Here is a 20039-nt window from a genome sequence, read left to right as displayed (position 1 = left end):
CCTCTCCCCGTGGTGTTATTTTCCAGGGAGTGCTAATTTAATCGTTTAAAAGGTGTCTTTTTATAGCAGCTTATCCACTTGAGCTTTGCCTGCGAGAGCAATCCCCAGCGGTAGCCCACTAGCCTTTGTTCCTGTAGCAAGTTTAATTAAGGTAATTCCAGACCTTGACAGTGAAGCTTAGCAGAAATGTAAAAAAGAAACACGGTACGATTGTAACGCGTGTCACGGAGGGACATCAAACGTGTATCACTTTAAAAAAAAAAAAAAAGCAAAGCTGTAACGACTATTACCAGGTTCATCATTGAGAACAACTGTATCTTTTTGAACTGTCTCTAATGGCTGCACTGAGCTGCTTGATGCCGGTGATGAGACGATTACACTCTGCTCAGTGAAACGCTTTCTTGTTACAGTGAAGACCGTCTTCAACCCAGCGCCGGCCGTCCCTGACTTGGATCCAGATTTCTACAGAGTCTCTGATGTGTTTTGCTGTAATGAGTCTGAGGTGATGAATCACACACACACACACACACATACACACATTCACACACACATACACACATGCACACACAGTTACAGAGCAGCAGCAACAGCAGCAGGTATGCACTCTTACACAATATTTCTGCTTTTTCGCACGTGCACACTCTCACATTTTGCCCAGAAGCAACACGGAAACTCAAACAATCTAATTTTGCAGAGAGCAGACGTTCAACTTCATTGTTAGCCAGGAAGAAGAAGTGATCAAGCTGAAATGATAATTGTTGCCAGCAGATTTAATCAGCTGTAGCTAACAAGCTAATTAAGCTAACATAAGCACCACAAGTTTAGTGATTTATTTATTTTTTAAATTGAAATACAAAGAGTAAACAATGAAGAGTATACAGAAAGAACAGAAAGTAACAGATGAACCAGGGTAAAATACATTAAATAAAAAGGTTGTAGATGGTACACAAAGGTAATATTTTAATCATCTTTTGATAAGAAAAAGAAAAGTCTGCACACCATTATTGCTCTGGAGCTTTTGTTGGTGTGCAGACTTTTCTTTTTCTTATCATTTACTTGTTTTGTCCGGCACCCAGCATTTAGATTTAGGGATGTGCGTTGCGTTGATGATTCTATTTTTTTTTTTTTTTCATGTAATTGTCTTTTTATTCATTGAATTAGTAAGTAACTTAAAATAAAGCTCTGATTCTTTTTGGAAAACAACAAAACAGGTGCTTTTCCTATTAAATTTATTTCTATGAATAAAGAATTTTGCCAAAAATGAAAAAAAATGTCATCAAAAAGTAACATTTTCCTTCTCTCTTCGAATAATTATGGAAACCAAAGACAACATTTTCCCAGAGTAAAGCTCTGCATGTTGTTCATGTTTCCAGATCTCAGTCATTTTGGAAGAAGACGTCTGAAGCTGCAAAGAGACGGTTCCCTCGCTGGGTGATTCATGCAAGAGTCACAGAGACAAAGGAACAGTGTGTTGTTCTTTAATTTTCAGTGTCAAGCTAGTTAGCTCTAGTATAATGATAAGGACTAACATAACATAACCCTGGTTATTTTCTCTGTTTGTGTTTCCAGACAGGTTCGGTTAGAGAGACGAGCGTTTAGGGTGAAGACTAAAACATATGTTTGGTAAAGAAAGTAAATCTGTGGGCTGACACTGTAGGTATAAACTTTCAAACATCCAATAGGTCAATTAACCCAGATGTTCCAATGGACAGATGCTGCTGTTAAAATGTGTCCAGTCACCACTCAGCAACAGTGTCGGGCTTGTTGTGCAGCTCCGAGTCAGACACAGGCAGAAATATTTCTTCTCCTCCGTGAAAAGAAGGGATCAGAGGTTTGAGATGTTGTGAGCGCCCACACATGAACACACCTTTTCACAGCGCGTCAACCATACCCGCTGGGTCACGACCCTGCAACCGACACATCAATAATCCCACTGTAGCCTTTTAGCCGGGCGTGTGAACTCTCTGGTATGAAGAGGGGAGTGAATATCTCTCCACCCATTTACGGTAAAAAAAAAAAAAAAACTGGTGTCATGACACCTTTGCTTCTTGACTGTCAGGTGAGGAGAGACGAGCGGCGGCGGGGGCAGGAGTAGATGGGAATCGTAATAAAAACAACGGGGCAGATGTGCTGCGCTGCGTGGCTGAGTCAGCCGCCCCCGCGGGGATGAAGTGGATGCCTGGGAGCCGCTATTTGATGTGGTGGTGCAGGGCGGAGAGGCGCTGTAGCCAGGTGTGGGGACATGAAAGGGAGAGTTGACGAAGGCGCAAACTTGTCTTTTCTTTCTTTTTTTAAGCAGTGTCAGGTCATGGAGGTATTGTCATGGTACAGATAACACAACATGCAGGCACAGAGAGAGAGAGCGCTATGTTTCCCACAGAATTGATGATTGAAGATGATTGATTTGAAGTTAATAATAATAATAGGGAATCTGCTTTACATGTTGCACATTAATTACAGTATATTGACTCAGTGAGTATTTTTTTTTATTTAGTGCAATCAGATTAATAGCAGTTCTCTTCCAAATCACTGCTTCATTCAACAATGAATCTCATATCATGAGTAAAAGCAGCAATGACCAAAGTGTATTAAATGTAGACAAATCATTTTAAAGAGGAACTATGCAGGATTTTCTACCTTAACTCTGCTACATTTTTTACCTTTGTTAGTTCACCCAAAATTAAAATTGCACTCATTATCTGCTCACCCTCATGTCGAATAAGGGCTGGTTTCAGAGTCCTCCGTGGCTTCTCTGAGTTACAGGGGGTCTCGGCGTAGCAGTGCATGTCCATATAACGGTTGCAAATGGATACCACTTTTCTTCGTAACAAAAAGACACACCAAAAAACATCCAAATACCTCCATGCTGCTCATATGTAATGTCCGTCTTGTATTGAAGCCCCGAAATGCGAAATTGTTCCAAAAAAAATTAAATACGTCTATATTTCAAGCTTGTTTGTAGCGGAAGCTCCTCTTCCTGGTCCGTCCAAATCTCACGCGATTTGCGTAATCGCACTGACGCCGGCGCAAATCTCGGTCAAATTCGGGTCAAATTTCAATTTTGAGTGAACTATCCCTTTAAACAGCTTCAGAGTAATAGTGATGGTTAAATCAATGACTTGTAACTTGTTAGAGGGAGAATGGAGGCTCTCTGCCTTCCACCTAGCATCTCTTGGCCATAACGTAATCTCTTGTCTATGACAGATAAGACTACACAAATATACACATCGTTACACATATACAGTATATGATATACCGGTATAACATTATCCACCGCTCCATGGATTGATTTCTCTCCGGCTGCGTTGAAAACAAAAGCACATGGCCGGGAGGAGGGTTAGCAAAACAGTGAACAAGTGACCAGACTTGCATAGTTCCCCTTTAAGTTTGTTCATCCTAGAAAACCAAGGTTCATGGTGCCTTAAAAATGTGACTGAACTGAATTTTAGGAGTTAAGTTCACTGAACTAAAGAGGAAAACTATTTCAATAAGAGATTGAGCTGATTCTCAGACAGTCAGTTCATTTGACATGAAGAACCTGCAGCTTTTGTACAGTATTAGTCAGTACAAGGACAACATGTGAGGCTGCTCCCAGTGGCTCTGTTGAAGAGACTGAGAGCAAAACCAGAAGATTACATGTTCACCAGCGTTCACTTTGAATCCGGTTCCAACCGGCCGACACCGTGCTATGTGTTATGTTTGCTTTGAAATGATCGCTCAGATCATCGGAAAGTTAGAAGCTCGCTCACACCAGCTGCCATGCAGTCAATCGAATTAGAGAGAGAGAGGAGAGTGTGTGCAGAGGGAGAGCCCTGCTTCACCCTCACACGGTCTCACTGGCAGCTCTTAGAATGGAAGTGACTGAGGAGCTGCACAGGACCGGACACTCAGTTCATCTGTTGGCAAAGGTGCAAAGTTAGCAGCAGTGCTCATGCCAAATAGTTTTGGAAAAAAAGAAAAGAAACAGCGACCAATGAGAGACCTCCATCATTCTGCCAGCTGACCAATGGTGTGACCTTATCACTCACTCACTCACTCACTCACTCACTCACTCACTCACTCACTCACTCACTCACTCACTCACTCACTCACTCACTCACTCACTCACTCACTGTCTACATATTAATATCAAGTTAAAGGGATAGTTCACCCAAAATTGAAATTTCACTCATTATCTACTCGCCCTCATGTCGACTAAGGGCTGGGAGAAGTTTGGTTGCAAATGGATACCAACTGTCTTCGTAACAAAAAGACACACCAAAAAACATCCAAATACCTCCATGCTGCTCGTATGTAATGTCCGTCTTGTATTGAAGCCCCGAAATGCGAAATTGTCCCCAAAAAAATTTAATAAGTCTATATTTCAAGCTTGTTTGTAGTGGAAGCTCCTCTTCCTGGTTCGTCAAATTTGGATGGTCGAGGAGCGTCGAGAAGCTTCCGCTACAAAACAAGCTTGAAATATAGACTTATTTAATTTTTTTCGGGACAATTTCGCATTTCGGGGCTTCAATACAAGACGGACATTACATACGAGCAGTTGGTATCCATTTGCAACTTTTATATGGGCACTGCTACGCCGAGACCCCCTGTAACTCAGAGAAGCCACGGAGGACTCTGAAATTTCTCCCAGCCCTTAGTCCACATGAGGGTGAGTAGATAATGAGTGTAATTTCAATTTTGGGTGAACTATCCCTTTAATAAGAAAGATTAGTTAACTTCACTAAATTGTACAGTGTTTAATTGTTATATAATGTATATTATTTTGCATGTGAACATTTCACTGCACAACAGATATTGCAGCACATTGAAGCAGGTGTGTGGTGTATTGTTTGTGTGTGTGATTGTTTGACCCTGAGGAAGTCTGCTGTGTGGTCCATATGTGTTGGTCATATTTATTATATAACCATGCTATATAAGTTATTTTAATAGTTGTACTCCAACAAAGCACAGGGCTTTGATTGCCATGCGCATCATAATTATTAGTGAGAAGAGGCAGTTAAAGCTGTAATGATTTGAACATTAGTGCTGCAGGTGGAGCCAGTGGTTGTTGTTTTTTTAAAGGCTTTTTCAGTTTAAATTTAACACTTGAAGAGTAAGAGCAGTATCAGTAGTTAACACAGCGGGCCCCCCTGGATCATTTATTACAGGGTAATGATATGCTGATCAGTTGCAGTCTAATATTAAAATACATTTACTAAACATAAATAATGTCTCACTCTTTATGATGACTGGCTCAGTGTCACTGTGCTCATGAGCCTCATCAGCCACAGCACAGCTGCACCACTCAAGGTCATTACAGTTACTAGATATTTTTTGCTTTTATAATTCAGACTGCAGAAAAATCTTTATATATATATGAAGAGTTCATTTGAAGAGTTCATTTGCAAAAGCAGATAACTCCGTTTTTAAAAAATTCTAGAATCTTCATTTCTTATTTTTTTATTTACATCAGGTGATATCAGTCAAACCAAAGTTGAGTGACTTTGAGATGTAAAAAAACAGACATATCTCAAAAAAATTAAGTTTTATTGAAAACAAAACTATGCAAAGAATAATTACAAAGCCTCAGCTCATTTTTTTCAAAATGGCACTTACAGCGGGGAAAATAAGTATTGAACGCATCAACATTTTTCTCAGAAAATATATTTCTAATAGAGCTATTGACATGAAATTTTCACCAGATGTTGGCATCAACCCAAGTAATGCACACATACAAAGAAATCCGAACATTAATGTCCATAAATTAAGTTATGTGTAATAAAGTGAAATGACACAGGGAATAAGTATTGAACACATGAAGAAAAGGAGGGGCAGAAAGGTATGGAAAGCCAAGAAAACAGCTGGAGTTTGTCAGTATTTAGAATGTAATCCTGTCTCCTATCAGTACAAAGTAATATCTGCTGGTTTAGTCCTGATTGATGCCTTTTAAAAAGGTTTCTCACCACCAAGGTGTCAGACAATAAGAATTGCATGGTGGGCAATGGCAAAGGGCTGTCTAAGAGCTGTCTAAAGACCTACACAACCTTACTATTGCAAAACAGGAGTCAAAACAATAATCAGAAGGGTTCCCTAACAGTCCAGGACACTGGTGGAGAGCTTCAGACAGACCTGGGATCAGCAGGTACAGTTGTTTCAGAGAAAACAATAAGTAATGCACTCAACTGCCATGTCTTGCATGGTGTGTGTGCATGGAGGCCATGATGGTTGAGTGCATTACTTATTGTTTTCTCTGAAACAACTGTACCTGCTGATTCCAGGTCTTTCTGAAGCTCTCCACCAGTGTCCTGGACTGTTAGGGAACCCTTCTGATTATTGTTTTGACTCTTCTGTTTGAAATCTTTGGCTGTGTAGGTCTTTAGACAGCTCTTAGACAGCTCTTTGCCATTGCCCACCATGCAATTCTTATTGTCTGACACCTTGGTGGTGAGAAACTTTTTAAAAGGCATCAATCAGGACTAAACCAGCAGATATTACTTTGTACTGATAGGAGACAGGATTACATTCTAAATACTGACAAACTCCAGCTGCTTTCTTGGCTTTCCATACCTTTTTGCCCCTCCTTTTCTTCATGTGTTCAATACTTATTCCCTGTGTCATTTCACTTTATTACACTTAACTTAATTTATGGACATTAATGTTCGGATTTCTTTGTATGTGTGCATTACTTGGGTTGATGCCGACATCTGGCAAACATTTCATGTCAATAGCTCTATTAGAAATATATTTTCTGAGAAAAATGTTGACGTGTTCAATACTTATTTTCCCCGCTGTATCTGCTTTTGCAAATGAACTCTTAATTTGCAAAAGCAGATAAATGCCATTTTGAAAGAGATGAGCTGATGCTTTTGAATTATTCTTTGCATAGTGTTGTTTTCAATAAAGCTTTGTTTTTTGAGCTATGTCTGTTTTGTTACGTCTCATCTCCTTGGTCAAAGCTAAGAGTTATCTGCTTTTGCAAATGAACTCTTCACATATATACTCTTAGGTAGCTTTAAAATATTATCATGTGATAATATGACTATTTTCTATTGTAAAGCTCTTTGTGTATGTCTTTGTTTTAGTCTAATTTACAGATAATGTAATCATCACATTGTTGGACAGATGATTCCACCAGAGGACTGTCCTGTCTATAAGGAATAACCAAAAAGTCACAATGATTGGCAGATAGAGCATAGAAATGAACATTACAAACGAATCTGATGCAGAAAGCAAATAATTAGAAAAAAGAAGAAGCACAGATAGAAAATACATCTACAATTCCTCATTTACAGAAGCAACAGAGCAACAACAAAAACTCCCTGTCAAAAATATAAATATACAAAGTACCACCTTGTTTCACTGTAGTCAAATGCTTTGACATCTTAACAAGTGTGTGTGTGTGTGTGAGAGGGAGAGACAGAGAGATATGCACACACATGCACAGACAGCTAGAGACACATAATTCAACTTTCTCATATTCTTGTCCACAGAGGGAGGTAGATTGATTCCCTGCCCTGGTGTGAAGCTGATGACTAATAGAACAGCTCCTCTTCTCTTTTGGCATCCGGCAGCACCGGGGAGGCTGCGGGCTCTGAAAGCACAGATACACACACTCGCTGGTTTATTTTTGAAACCGTCCAAGGTCATTGTTCACTTTGACAGATCACAACCTCAGACCCCTATTGAACACTCCTGTCAGTCAGTGCCGTGACCCTCTCTCGTGTGTGGTTATGGCTGGCGCACACAGCGTACAGGTGTGTGTGTGTGGTCTCGCCGTGCCATGCTGAGGCTGATGGGAGGGCTTAAGGATGACAAAGTGCAGGCACCCCTTTGATCCTCGGCCCACATACTACGCTGCTGGAGTGCTTTATAGTGAGGGGAATTATCTTTGATGTCCACCTAAGGACCTCACGTGCCAAAGTGGATCCACATTTTATCATCCACAGGTCTGAGAGGATCTCACACACGTTGATAGGAGCAGGAAGGAATGTGTTTTAATGCCTGTTTGCTTTTGTCAGTGTCATTACCTTTAGAACGGGGCAACTTTATTTTTGTAGCTGTAATTGAAAGGGAAAGTTCACCTTAAAATAGAACTCACAATATATTCATTTTAGCTCATTAGTTGATTTCTTTTAGTCCCATTACAGAAGCTTTTTTATTGACTTCAGATGGATAAGAAGTCTTTCATTATTTTACATTTTACAACTGGTAATTTATTTTGTAAAGGAAGCATTATGCAATGAAGTGATTTATAATTGGTGATTTTTAAAGAAACTGAGAGGAAAAATGCTTAAAAAACAGATCACATGAAGCGGACATTACCTGACGTAAAAAAAAATATTGATTGTGCGCGTGTCTGTATGTTTTTTCTTTTTATTCACTTTTTTTGAACCAGTGCTCAGCAACAGTTTTATTTTATTTCATTTGCGTAACTGTGAACACATAGATAATGACCCATCATAGAAATGTCCCAGAGCACATTGAGTAAAAATGTCTAAATAAATAATACTTGATCCAGAAAATGTATCAGAGCATCACAACACTTTCCATCTTTCCATCACTAAATTCTAAATAAATTGGTCATAATTAAATGATGCTTTCATGTGGGAACTAACTCATCAAACTCATCCAACATCTGCTGTGCTCATTTCCTCTTGATTACACATCAAAGCCAATATCAGGATCAGATTTATTGTCACTTCCATAGTTTAGGCTTGAATACATGAGTGCAAGAAAACATTCTCCTCCAGTCTATATGACAAGTTCAAATAAAACACAGACACGTCTCTCTCTAACATTTACTGTATATGTCAAATATGAAAATGTGCTATAATAAAATTTTCCTTATAACATTAAACACTACAGTGAGTCCTATAATAAGATTCACAGACACCAAAGGATGATAGTTTATGTTTAACTGCATCATTTTGTCTTTTATGATTTGTCTACAGACACCCAACATTAGATGTTCACATTATTAAACTGAGTCTAATTATGTGAAATGTCATTGAAGCACAATTTTCCATGACTCTGAAAAATAAACATTATGACAACATTTTGACAAAAATAGAAATAAATCATACAGATATTTCCTTTTTTATATTCCTCCTATTTGATATCAATGAATTGTATTCTTAAGGTAAAATCATAGACTGTATAAAGGGTCAAATGCAGCAATTTGCTTAAAGACTTGACACAATCTCAATTGTGTGAATATATACAGTATATACAATATATATATATATATATATATATATATATATATATATACACTGTATATTGTAATATACTATATTTGCATGGTAGTATATAAAATATAAAAATACATGAGTAATAGCAAATAAAATCAATCTACACAGTAATGTAAACATTAAGTATGAGCTTTAGAGAATGTTACATTATTTATTCTTATAAAGATTCCTTTTACATAAATCGTATAATTTGTTTGTCAGAACTCAGAGATACAGAGTACTTCTGAGAAAATTATTTTGAAAATAAACAGCTGCCTCTCATCTCCAGCAGATAATAGTGTGTGGATTTTTATGAGGACTAGAAGTTTAGAGAGCGGCTGTGGTTGTGAGTTTCCGTGAAGCTCCTCCAACCTCAGCTGTAGAGTCCTGCTTTGTCACCGTTTAGTCATTTTGGAGGCAGATGAAGCAGCGTAGTCAGAGGATCTACTCTTTGAAAGCGTTTGGCCCGCAGACTGCTCCTACATCCAGCAAATCCTTCACAGACCTAACGTGTTTTATGAGTCTGTCTGACCACGGTCAGTGTGTACTGACTCATGCCAGAACTGTTAATACAAAACAGCAAGCAGGCAATGGACCTGTAAAGCGTTAGTAATTAAGGATCATTGGACAATAAATGGCTGGTTGTACTGGACCGCGTCCAACAAACTAAATTAGTTTTGATTAAAACACAAAAAAGCAAAAACTGAAGGCATTTATGTTTCACACAGTCATTAGAATTGGGTTTTTTCCTTGGGGAATTCCCATAATGCAGTTCTTTATTTATCCAGCCATTATCCCACACCAGTGTTGGTTTTAGTCTATCTTTAATTTGAATTCTAACCTCTGATTAACGTGGCTCTCTGACCCAGGAATGAAAGAAAAAAAATCCTACCCTGGAACCCTGGTTTAGAAGTAAATGTCAGAGGAGAAACAGTGCCATTGTCATTTTATTCTAAATGAGATAAATGTCTAAATGCAGTGTTGTGTATGTGATTATTATATACCCTAAACTTTGCATACAGGCCGAGCTGCTGACTGGATCCTCTGTAGCTAATGTGGAGGAGGCACATGGAGCCGGTCAAGAGCTGCTGAAGAGAGGCTGCGGGTCGGTCATCATCACTTTGGGACCTCAAGGCTGTGTGGTGCTCAAGGCACGGGAGATTACCTCGAAACATATTACAACTGCTGCGGTTACAGCAGTGGATACTACGGTAAGCATGTTACACATACTGTTCACATGTACAGTGGCATGCAAAAGTTTGGGCACCCCTGGTCAAAATCTATCTTAAAGGGATAGTTCAGCTTTTTTGAGTATAATAAGTAAGTATAATATATGCAGTAGAAAGGTCTCTGCCCCCCCTACCACTGAGAAACACCGACACATCACGCTGCACTAACTATCCCTTTAATGTGAACAGTTAGCAAGTGGAAGATGAAGTGATCTCCAAAAGGCAGAACGTTACAGATGACACATTCCCTTTACATTTTAAACAATATCATTTATTTTAATTTTCATCTTTTACATTTACAAAATGACAGAAAAGGAAAAGGGCCTCAGCAAAGGTTTGTCCACCCTGTATAGTTAGTAGCTAGTAGCCCCCCCATTGTAAACTATCACAGTGTGTAAATAGTAAATATCTTGTCTGATACCTTGGTCAAAGTTATCTGAGAGCTCAAGTCTCCTGGGTTTCCCCATTCTTTTGCAGGCTGCTGCTTTGTTTCCCTTTTTCACTCTAAAACTGTAGGAAACAAAAATAATACACTGATATTGCTTGACAAGGGGTGCACAAACTTTTCCATGCCACTGAAATTGTTGGTTAAGAAATTGCTTTGGTCCAACATTAACATCCTAAACATTTCTCTGCTTATTTAAACCAGAGAAATTAGCAAATCACATTTAAGAAGCAAAGAAATGTCAGTTTTCTGGTCCACTGTATGCTGTAGGTACAGAAAAATATCCCAACACAATTAAAATGGATTGTTGTCAGACATCCGTATTAGTCTCATCCCTCCTGACTTTGATGCTCTGATTGCTCGCTTATTTACAACTTGGGTCACATGTTCAAGTTCTCCTCAGGATGAATCACTAACACCCTGATCCACTGCCACCATCAGGTAGAACCCTGCATTCATCCACTGATGATTCAAAACTGAAATGATGAATCACCTGCAACTACTTTGATTATCTATCACTAATTTAATTGATTATTCAAGCAGAAATGACACAAAGTCCCAGTGCAGTGACGCAACACATCTGCATAACTAATAACACTACCAACAGAGCTGTTATGTTGTAAAAGTGAGATTCCTGTGTGTTCTTTGATCATAAAGCAGCTCTGACTGTGATGTCACTGCTCTAAACCAAGCCCCGCCCACCTTGATCCAACCTAACAGTATTTTTTGGTTGTTCTACCTTAGATCTGCCTTATTTTCATGTAACCACTCAGACTAGAGTCAGCCAATCAGAAGAGAGGCACAGAGCTTCATCTTCTCTGATTGGCTGACACTGGCTCCAGAGAGAAACTGAGATGTGAAACTAACACCGACATGAATATTGTCCTCTTATGAATCCACACTTAGAATAAAAGTGAGCGTAGAAAAGTGTAGAATATGGAGCTTTAAATTACATATTGTTCTCGACCCTCTCATGAAACACTTGGTCAGAGAGAAAATCAGCATACTTTCTGATCTGAAGACTCTTTAAAGGCACATTTCCACTGCAAATCCTCAGAAACCTGCAACAAAGCAGTGTCACACCCCAGGTTTTTATGGGCCTATTCATCTGAGTACTAGCAGCCCTGGTGGAGCTACAGATCTGTCTGTTGCTCAAGTGGAACGGCTTGAAGAAACAGTCAACATGGGGATGTGGTGACCACCAGCTGTTTCCCCTCCTTGATTCTAATCTTTAAAGGAGGCCAGCATCACTTGACTCATTTCACACCCGGCCTCTGTGGCTTGTTGTCGTCACAGGGGCCTCGGCTGCGCGTTTGCGTATCCGGTCTCTTGAGGGTTTTGTGGGGCCTGTGTTCTACCAAAGCAAAAAAAATGCGTCATCGCACAGAGAGGTGTTAATCACCTTTTTGTTATTAGCAGGTTTTGATTGCAGCTTTCTGATTGTTTGTGTAATGGATTATTTTACTGAGCGGTTCCTCTCTCAGGGGGACTTTCACTGTGTGTGTATAGTTTCCAGAAGCCGGGTCATCGGACAGTTTGGTAAAAAACTGGAGTGAAGCAATTCCAGAGCATGTGGCCTTAACTTTACAAGAAACCAACACACAACACGTCAGGTATTGTGAAAGTGAGGACGAAAGCAAATAACAGTGTGTGTCACGCAGAGAAAGCGCCCGACACGGAGGAGCTGAACGGCAGCGCTGACTCGTCATGGTCCCAGGTCACTTTGTCTTCTTAAAGGGATAGTTCAACATTTTTACAAATTGGCCCATTGCCATAATCGCTATATTCATAGCAGTAGGTTTGTTACCTTTAATTGTCGATGCAAGCTATTTTTAGAACGGTGGAGCAGAGCCGTGAGCTGCTCAGAGCTACGCTACAGAGGCTCATGGGATTTCTTGGTTTCCCTCATCAAACTCATCAAATACACAATCCAACAACTCCACAACGCTCTGGTGGACAAGTTGTGACCTGCACATTCACCATGCTATGAGATAATAACCGAACATTATGAGACAGAGTTGTTTTAGAGGTAAACAGAGACTGCTTGCTGAAAAACTGCCCCTGAACGCAACGCGCATCAGCGGTTTTGCATGAATTTACCTCTAAAACAACTCTGTCTGGTAACGTTGTGTTATTATCTCACAGCGTGGTGAATGTGCAGGTCACAACTTGTCCACCAGAGTGTTTTGGAGTTGTTGGATTGTGTATTTGATGAGTTTGATGAGGGAAACCAAGAAATCCCATGAGCCTCCGTAGCGTTAGCTGAGCAGCTCGCCGCTCTGCTCCGCCGTTCTAAAAATAGCTTGCACCGACAATTAAAGGTATGACTATAGGGATTATGGCAATGGGCCAATTTGCCAAAATGTTGAACTATCCCTTTAACTTTACAAGAAACCAACACATAACACAATGGTATTGTGAAAGTGAGGACGAAAGCAAAACGAGTGTGTGTCACGCAGAGAAAGCGCAGGACTCTGAGGAGCTGAGCGGCAGCGCTGACTCGTCATGGTCCCCGGTCTCTGTGTCTGTTTCAGAACAAAGAGCCGGCTCTCTCTCACCTCCACCGTGCCCCCATGTTTCCAGGCAGACAGACATAACTTCACTTATTCCCTGTCTTCACTCTCCGCGTTTCCCAATAGCCCCCAGGAGAACTTACCCACCACCCCTATCCCCCTCCTCTCCTCCTCTCCTCCTCCTCCTCCTCCTCCTCCTCTCCCGTGACTCACCTCTTGGGCCTGCATCAGTCAGCAGAAAGCTGTGGTCGGGCCTGCTGCATGTCCCCCCGCTTAGACACACACACACACACACACACTCTCACCCCACCCCTCCTGTTCTTTGATGGGCCCATAAATTCTGGAGTGTTTAACTCTTTTGGACATCATAATCCCTCTTCCAGTAAGCCCCTTTTCTTTTTACTGGAGAGGGGAAAAAACAACAGGTTGTTATCAAGATCATTATTCACTTCTCTCAGGCTGTTCTAGTAACCGGGGCCTTTTAGTTATAATTACTGGACCACTTCTGTTATTTCTGCTCTGACTCTGTTGTTTTATTTTCTCTCTGTGTTGCAGCGGTGACAGATGTCTTTTTAAAGAAAAAGGGCTGGCTTCAAGATTGTCAGAACCAGGGTTTTTGTTGCTGTTGTTGTTGTTGCTGCTTTGTGTCGTTCCTGTGTAGATGAATTCGCCTGCGATTCTTCAACATCAACACAATGAGTCACTCGTGGTTTCTCACTATTTTAGCTACCGTCGAGCCGGGTGCTGTGACGAGCTCTCGCCGTGACACGGTCCACCTTTTGTCTCCGTTCGCATTCTCTGGAGTGTCATGTTTATGATCGATCCAGCTCGGGCTGACGGATTTGCCAACATTGGCTTGTTAAATAATTTGGCTTCTCTCCCTCTGCGACTGTTTCTTCATCTGCTCCTCCTGCAAACACGTTTTTTTTTTTAAAACAGCGCAAAGCAATTACGGGGCTGAGTCAGGGTCCTGAATCTGAATCTGGATGCACAACAAACAAAAGCGGATCCACTCATCTACTGCGGGTCTCCCTCGCTCCTCCATTTGGCTCTCTTTTGTTTTAAATTGAGTGCAGGCTTCCCTTCGCTGAGATCAGAACCTCAGCTGTTTTTTTTGTGCGGACAGTTAGATGAGGCCACGGTGTACACACACACACACACACACACAAACACACACACACACCAAGAGCCACTTCGCCCCAGCAGGACTTGGGTGGCCTTTGGTTTCCACTGCTCCGGGAGGTCCAGCGTGTAGGGAGAAAAGGTAGACAGTCGGGTCTAAACCAGACATTACAGCTGTATGGTCAAATTATTGCCAGTCTTCTTCTCCTATGACTGGAGACATGGACGGACCAATTGCGTGAGTCCTAAGGTATAAGGGAATACCTCCTGTCCTGAGCACGGCATTCTTCAGGCCCTGCAACTTCTGGATCAGCATGACACAATGAGAAAAAACTGCCACATCACCATGTTATAATGGACTGCACATGCTTCACCAGCTGCTGTTCAGCAACCCAGATGTCAAGGCCGGTCCTCTGCTGTTGATGGGTGTTATACACAAAAGGCTTAGAGAGGATTAAAGGGATAGTTCACCCAAAATTCAAATTTCACTCATCATCTACTCACCCTCATGTCGACTAAGAGCTGTGAGAATTTTCAGAGTCCTCCGTTCCTTCTCTGAGTTACGGGGGGGTCCGCGCAGCAGTATTTGTCCATATAATGGTTGTGAATGGATACCAACTTTCTTCATCCAAAAAGACACACCAAAAAACATCCAAATACCTCCATGCTGCTCGTCTGTAATGTCCGTCTTGTATTGAAGCCCTGAAATGCAAAATTGTTCAAAAAAAAATTTAATAAGTCTATATTTCAAGCTTGTTTGTAGCGGAAGCTTCTCTTCCTGGTCCGTCCAAATCTCACACGTAGGGATGGGTATTGATAAGAATTTAGCGATTCCGATTCCATTATCGATATTGCTTATCGATTCGATTTCCTTATCGATTCTCTTATCGATTCTCATTGGGTGAGGGAATAAAAGAGAAATGGGTTTGTTTGCATTAATGCAGTGGTTCCCAACCTTTTTTGGCTCATGACCCCTTTTGATGTCACAAATTTCTGGTGACCCTCAATCAAGATGAGCAGGCTCAGATATTTGTATATGCTGCATTTTATTTGATCTTGATTTATATTCAAGAAAGTGAATGTATAAAGAAAATAGTTGTTTAAGATTGTGAAAAATAATTAGTTTATTTAAAAAATTTTTTTTTATCAATTACTAGACATTTAAGGCGATCCCATTTGAATTCCAGGCGACCCCACATGGGGTCCCAACCCCAAGGTTGACAAACACTGCATTAATGGCTCTAACATTAAAAAAGTAGACAGGACCGACCGAATTGTTCCGCCGGTCAGTGCAAATCACGCGAGATTTAATCACGCTACAAACAAGCTTAAAGCAGATATCAGCTTCACGGCCGTTTCGGCTAATGCTGCGTTCAAGGCAGGCTTTTGAAACCGTAAGTTACAGCTTCAAGTCACAACTACGACTTGGTAGCGTTCCAGGTAACCCGTAGCTCGTGTTTTTACCATCCTGTTGTCTGTGAAAGTTCCCTATAACGGCCACTCGTAACTTCCGACCCGTGAACTCGTACCAGATCGAACTGGTATGACTTCACAGGAAGGAAAAACACAAAGTACGAGTTTCTTTGAACGCACCATGAGTTAGCAGCCCCCGCCCTTGTCAGGCATCAATTGGTCCTCGTGCTACGTCACCACATTCACGCGCATCCCTTGGCTGCACACACAGCCCTTCATGCCGTTCTCTCTCCTCATTGGATAACACTTGTATCCCACAAGGAAAATTTTCTCCTCGGGTTACAGCAGAGCAGAGTGACGGAGAGACTCGTGTTTAGGCTGAAATACTTCATGTAAGTGATTGCTGACGGAAAATAGGACTATTTAGGACTTATATTAACAAAAACATTCCACTGATATCTGCTTTAAAATATAGACTTATTTAATTTTTTTCGGAACAATTTCTCATGTCGGGGCTTCAATACAAGAGGGACATTGTGGACAAATACTGCTGCGCGGACCCCCCCGTAACTCAGAGAAGGAACGGAGGACTCTGAAAATTCTCACAGCTCTTAGTCGACATGAGGGTGAGTAGATAATGAGTGAAATTTGAATTTTGGGTGAACTATCCCTTTAAGACAAGGCAGTGTAGATGGATCAAAGATGTTAGCGCTCTAATTGGTCCAATTAAAAGTGTTTTTGATCTTGCCTCGTTTCTTCAGAGGAGTCCTGTGCACCCGCCGTAGTTTTTTTTTTTTTTTTACGGGAAGCTTCCGGATGTGGAAGCCGCACCGTGACTCATCGCGGCCCCTCGGTGGCTCTTTTGCTCTCCCCGGGGTGCCGGCCATTGACAAAAGGCTTCAGGCCTCAGGAGCTCCATCTGTCATAGCAGGATGGGAGATGCAGGAGCCCCCCACCACCACCACCCCCCTGGCTCAGAAATACAGTGACAGTTCTTGGGGGTTCGAACGGTTCAGTGGGTGCAGCAGACTCTCCGTGGAATGAAAGTGTGGATCATCTCTCCCCTGAGATCTGCATTTCTATAGGATTATTTCAGGTTTTGTTTTTTTTTGTCTGCGTTTTGGAGCTCAGTGCTCGTCACTGTAGCGTTTCCACGCTGCACTTTGCAAAAGATCAATTGTCAATCAAACCGTGTGGGCGCTAGCTGCCGTCTTTGTCCTTGGATTCTCTGTTGATGGACTTCAGAGTTTTCTGTGTGCGCTCCTTTGTTTGTCTGTACAGCCATGGCGGTTATTGCTTCTTGCGTTAAGTATTCAGCTCCTCTGCTTATTCCAAACACACACAGCACTCACGCTGCTGTCAGAGGCAATAAAAAAAAAATTAAAAAAAGGTCACTTCCCTGGAGTTTTGACAGTGAAAGATTACCGGTTACAAAAGTGTTCCTAACAGCAAATGGAAAGATTTCAATCACTGCAGGTTTATCAGTGTTGACTCATTGTAAAACACATGAGTCTGTCCCAGAGAGGGTGGAAACATTTATACTCCCTGCCTACCTGTAACTGTTAATATTACTATAGATTTCCTATGCTACTGTGATATGATTTCAGACCCCCCTAAAGTGGACCATGCCATTATTTGTCTATTAGCAGGCTGGTAGTTCAGTTAACTATCTCACTTGTTTAATGAGGCTCAGAGTATCAACCAGCAGAGGATGGTTGTTCCAGAGTTTTTTTTTTTTGTTATTTCTACATTTTGGAAATATTCTTTCACTCAGTTTGGACAATTAAGTTAGATTAGAATACATCTAATTCAATTCACTTTTATTGGTATAGTGCCAAATCATAATATACATTATCTGATTAAATGGGAATCATTAATGTATGTGCTGAGAGGCCATGTAATTATATTAAGTAGTGGTGGAAAGTACTGTAACCAAGCACATTTATCCTAAGTACCATACTGAAATACTATAGTTTTTCCATCTTCTGATACTTTATATTTCCACTCTACTACGTTTATTTAACTGCTTTATTTAAACAATCAGGACATTGTGAAGGCTGTAATACCACAGGACACAGAAGCACACTTGTGAACTCTGCTGGGTTTTTTTTCCTTTTTGCCCAGGAGCCAAATCCCCCTACAAACCCTCTTGCAAAAAGGGTAGAGATATTCAAACCAAGGTATGACAAAAAGGGTTCTCATGTTTTACGAAAAACATCATCTTTGCTGTGCAGTTTATATGTCAGACAGTCTAAAGCAACATATTTGAGTAGCACCCTTTGCCATTGAACCTTAGATGGAGCTTTATCAGTTATCCAGTTTAAAAGAATACATTTTCTAGCACAAAAAGCAAGTGTCTGATAAAGTTTTCTTTTAAATTTGTCAGCGATGGACAGGTCAGATATACCAAGTAGTAGATGTAAGGGGTTGATATTTCTGTTAATGAGTAAAATCTTATTAATTTCCTGCCCAATGACCCACCAAAACTGCTGTACTTTTCTACAGTGCCACAAAATTGAGATTGGTAAGACTACCAATCTCAATTTTACACTTAGGGCTCATCCCCTTTCTTATCACATTGCTTGTGTTTCAGTGTCACACTGCAAACACATCAAGCAGCGCTGAACCTCTGAAACCACTCTCTGTCGGTGTGGTGAGCATCTCACACACTCGTCTGCCATCCTAATTTCAAACTTCAGCCTGAGCCACCAGCAGAAAACAGGCAGAGGAACGCCACGGAGGTCAAGACGCGGCGGACGGAGCCGGGCCGTTCGCGAGCATCACAGCTCATCTGCGCCGAGTGCTTGTGTCAGTTGATTGACGGGCCTGTAGATCTAACCTTCACCAAAGTGTGTCGAGGGCAGCGGCGGCGGGGCTGAAGGGGGCAGCGCTTGTCAGCCCCATTGAGCTTCATTCACTGGATCCTGTAGCGTCACATGCCAGTCTTAGAGAAGTTGTTAGCAAGACGGAGAAGGTTGGATGGAGGCTGGGACTGTAACAGTCAAATGAGCCGTGGATGGAGGAGTGAGGTCTGCTGTTGTTAGTTTGTGCTGTATGTAGTCCAGTTATTTAGAAGTTGTGAAATGAAGGGGATTTTACTTCTGTTTCATCACACATTTGAGTCTGGTATTTCTAGGTTTGTCAATGAGATTATGAGACTTCCCAGGTGGGATGTTGATGAATATTGTTACAGTGAATATTCGGAAATAAGCTTGTATAAGGCCAAACAGAGGACTCCAGGCTCATTATCATATGTGGTTGTGTCGTTGTGTGTATGTCTCGATGACTGAAACACAGATACTCCCTCAGACTGTAACCTCATGAAATTTTGAATCCAAAAAAGTGTAGTTAAAGGGACAACGAGGAGTTTTTTTTTGGGTTATAAAAAAGTCTCATATTAATGTGGATGAATCTACATTACCCACACTTGTTGGGTCCATTTTCGATAAATATATCGTTTTGTCTCTATCATTATTTTGTTAGTATTATTAGTGGTGGAAATGCTGGGCGACCATTTCCTACTTTCGGTTTCGCGGACGCTGCCTGGCGGGTCATGGGAATAACGCCGCCGAATCGCCGTTTATGGTCGGAACTACGACGGTATCTGATCGTCTTCCAACCTCATGGGAGGCTCATGGGAAATCACTTTCCAAAACTCCTCGTTGTCCCTTTAATGTGGATGAATCTACGTTACCACTTGTTAATGGGTCCATTTTCGATAAATATATTGTTTTGTCTTTATAGTTATTTTGTTATTTTTATTTAGTCGTCGACTCGCCCAGCATTTCCTAGTTTCGGTTTCACAGACGCTGCCCGGCGGGTCATGGGAATAACGCCGCCGAATCGTCGTTTATGGTCGGAACTACGACGGTATCCGATCATCTTCCAACCTCTGACTTTCATTCTTGATGAATGAAAACAATTCTTGGCAAATGTTTTCACTTTCGTCTGTCTTGCGCTGGTCCAAGAATTCCACCGTGCGCACAGAGGCTCATGGGAAATGTAGTGTGATTGATTTGATTGATTTCCAAAACTCCTCGTTGTCCCTTTAAACATGTCTTCACTGCAGCTCAACCTTTTCTTCTGATTGGCTGATTTGTTTGGGTGA

General features: G+C 41.2%; 1 protein-coding gene across 1 annotated transcript in view; it reads left to right on the top strand.

The window, feature by feature from the left end:
- The window catches only part of rbks (ribokinase), a 49398-nt gene that overhangs the window by 26310 nt on the left and 3049 nt on the right, over positions 1-20039 (top strand). Inside the window, exons 7-8 of the mRNA XM_083998213.1 lie at positions 411-502; positions 10232-10420. Of these exons, the coding sequence (XP_083854339.1) occupies positions 411-502; positions 10232-10420 (281 nt within the window). The remainder of the gene's footprint in view (positions 1-410; positions 503-10231; positions 10421-20039) is intronic.

The sequence above is a fragment of the Trachurus trachurus genome (assembly GCF_905171665.1).
Source record: "Trachurus trachurus genome assembly, chromosome: 22".
NCBI lineage: Eukaryota > Metazoa > Chordata > Actinopteri > Carangiformes > Carangidae > Trachurus > Trachurus trachurus.
The sequence above is the reverse complement of the archived record's forward strand: the minus strand, read 5'-3'. Positions and strand labels throughout refer to the sequence as shown.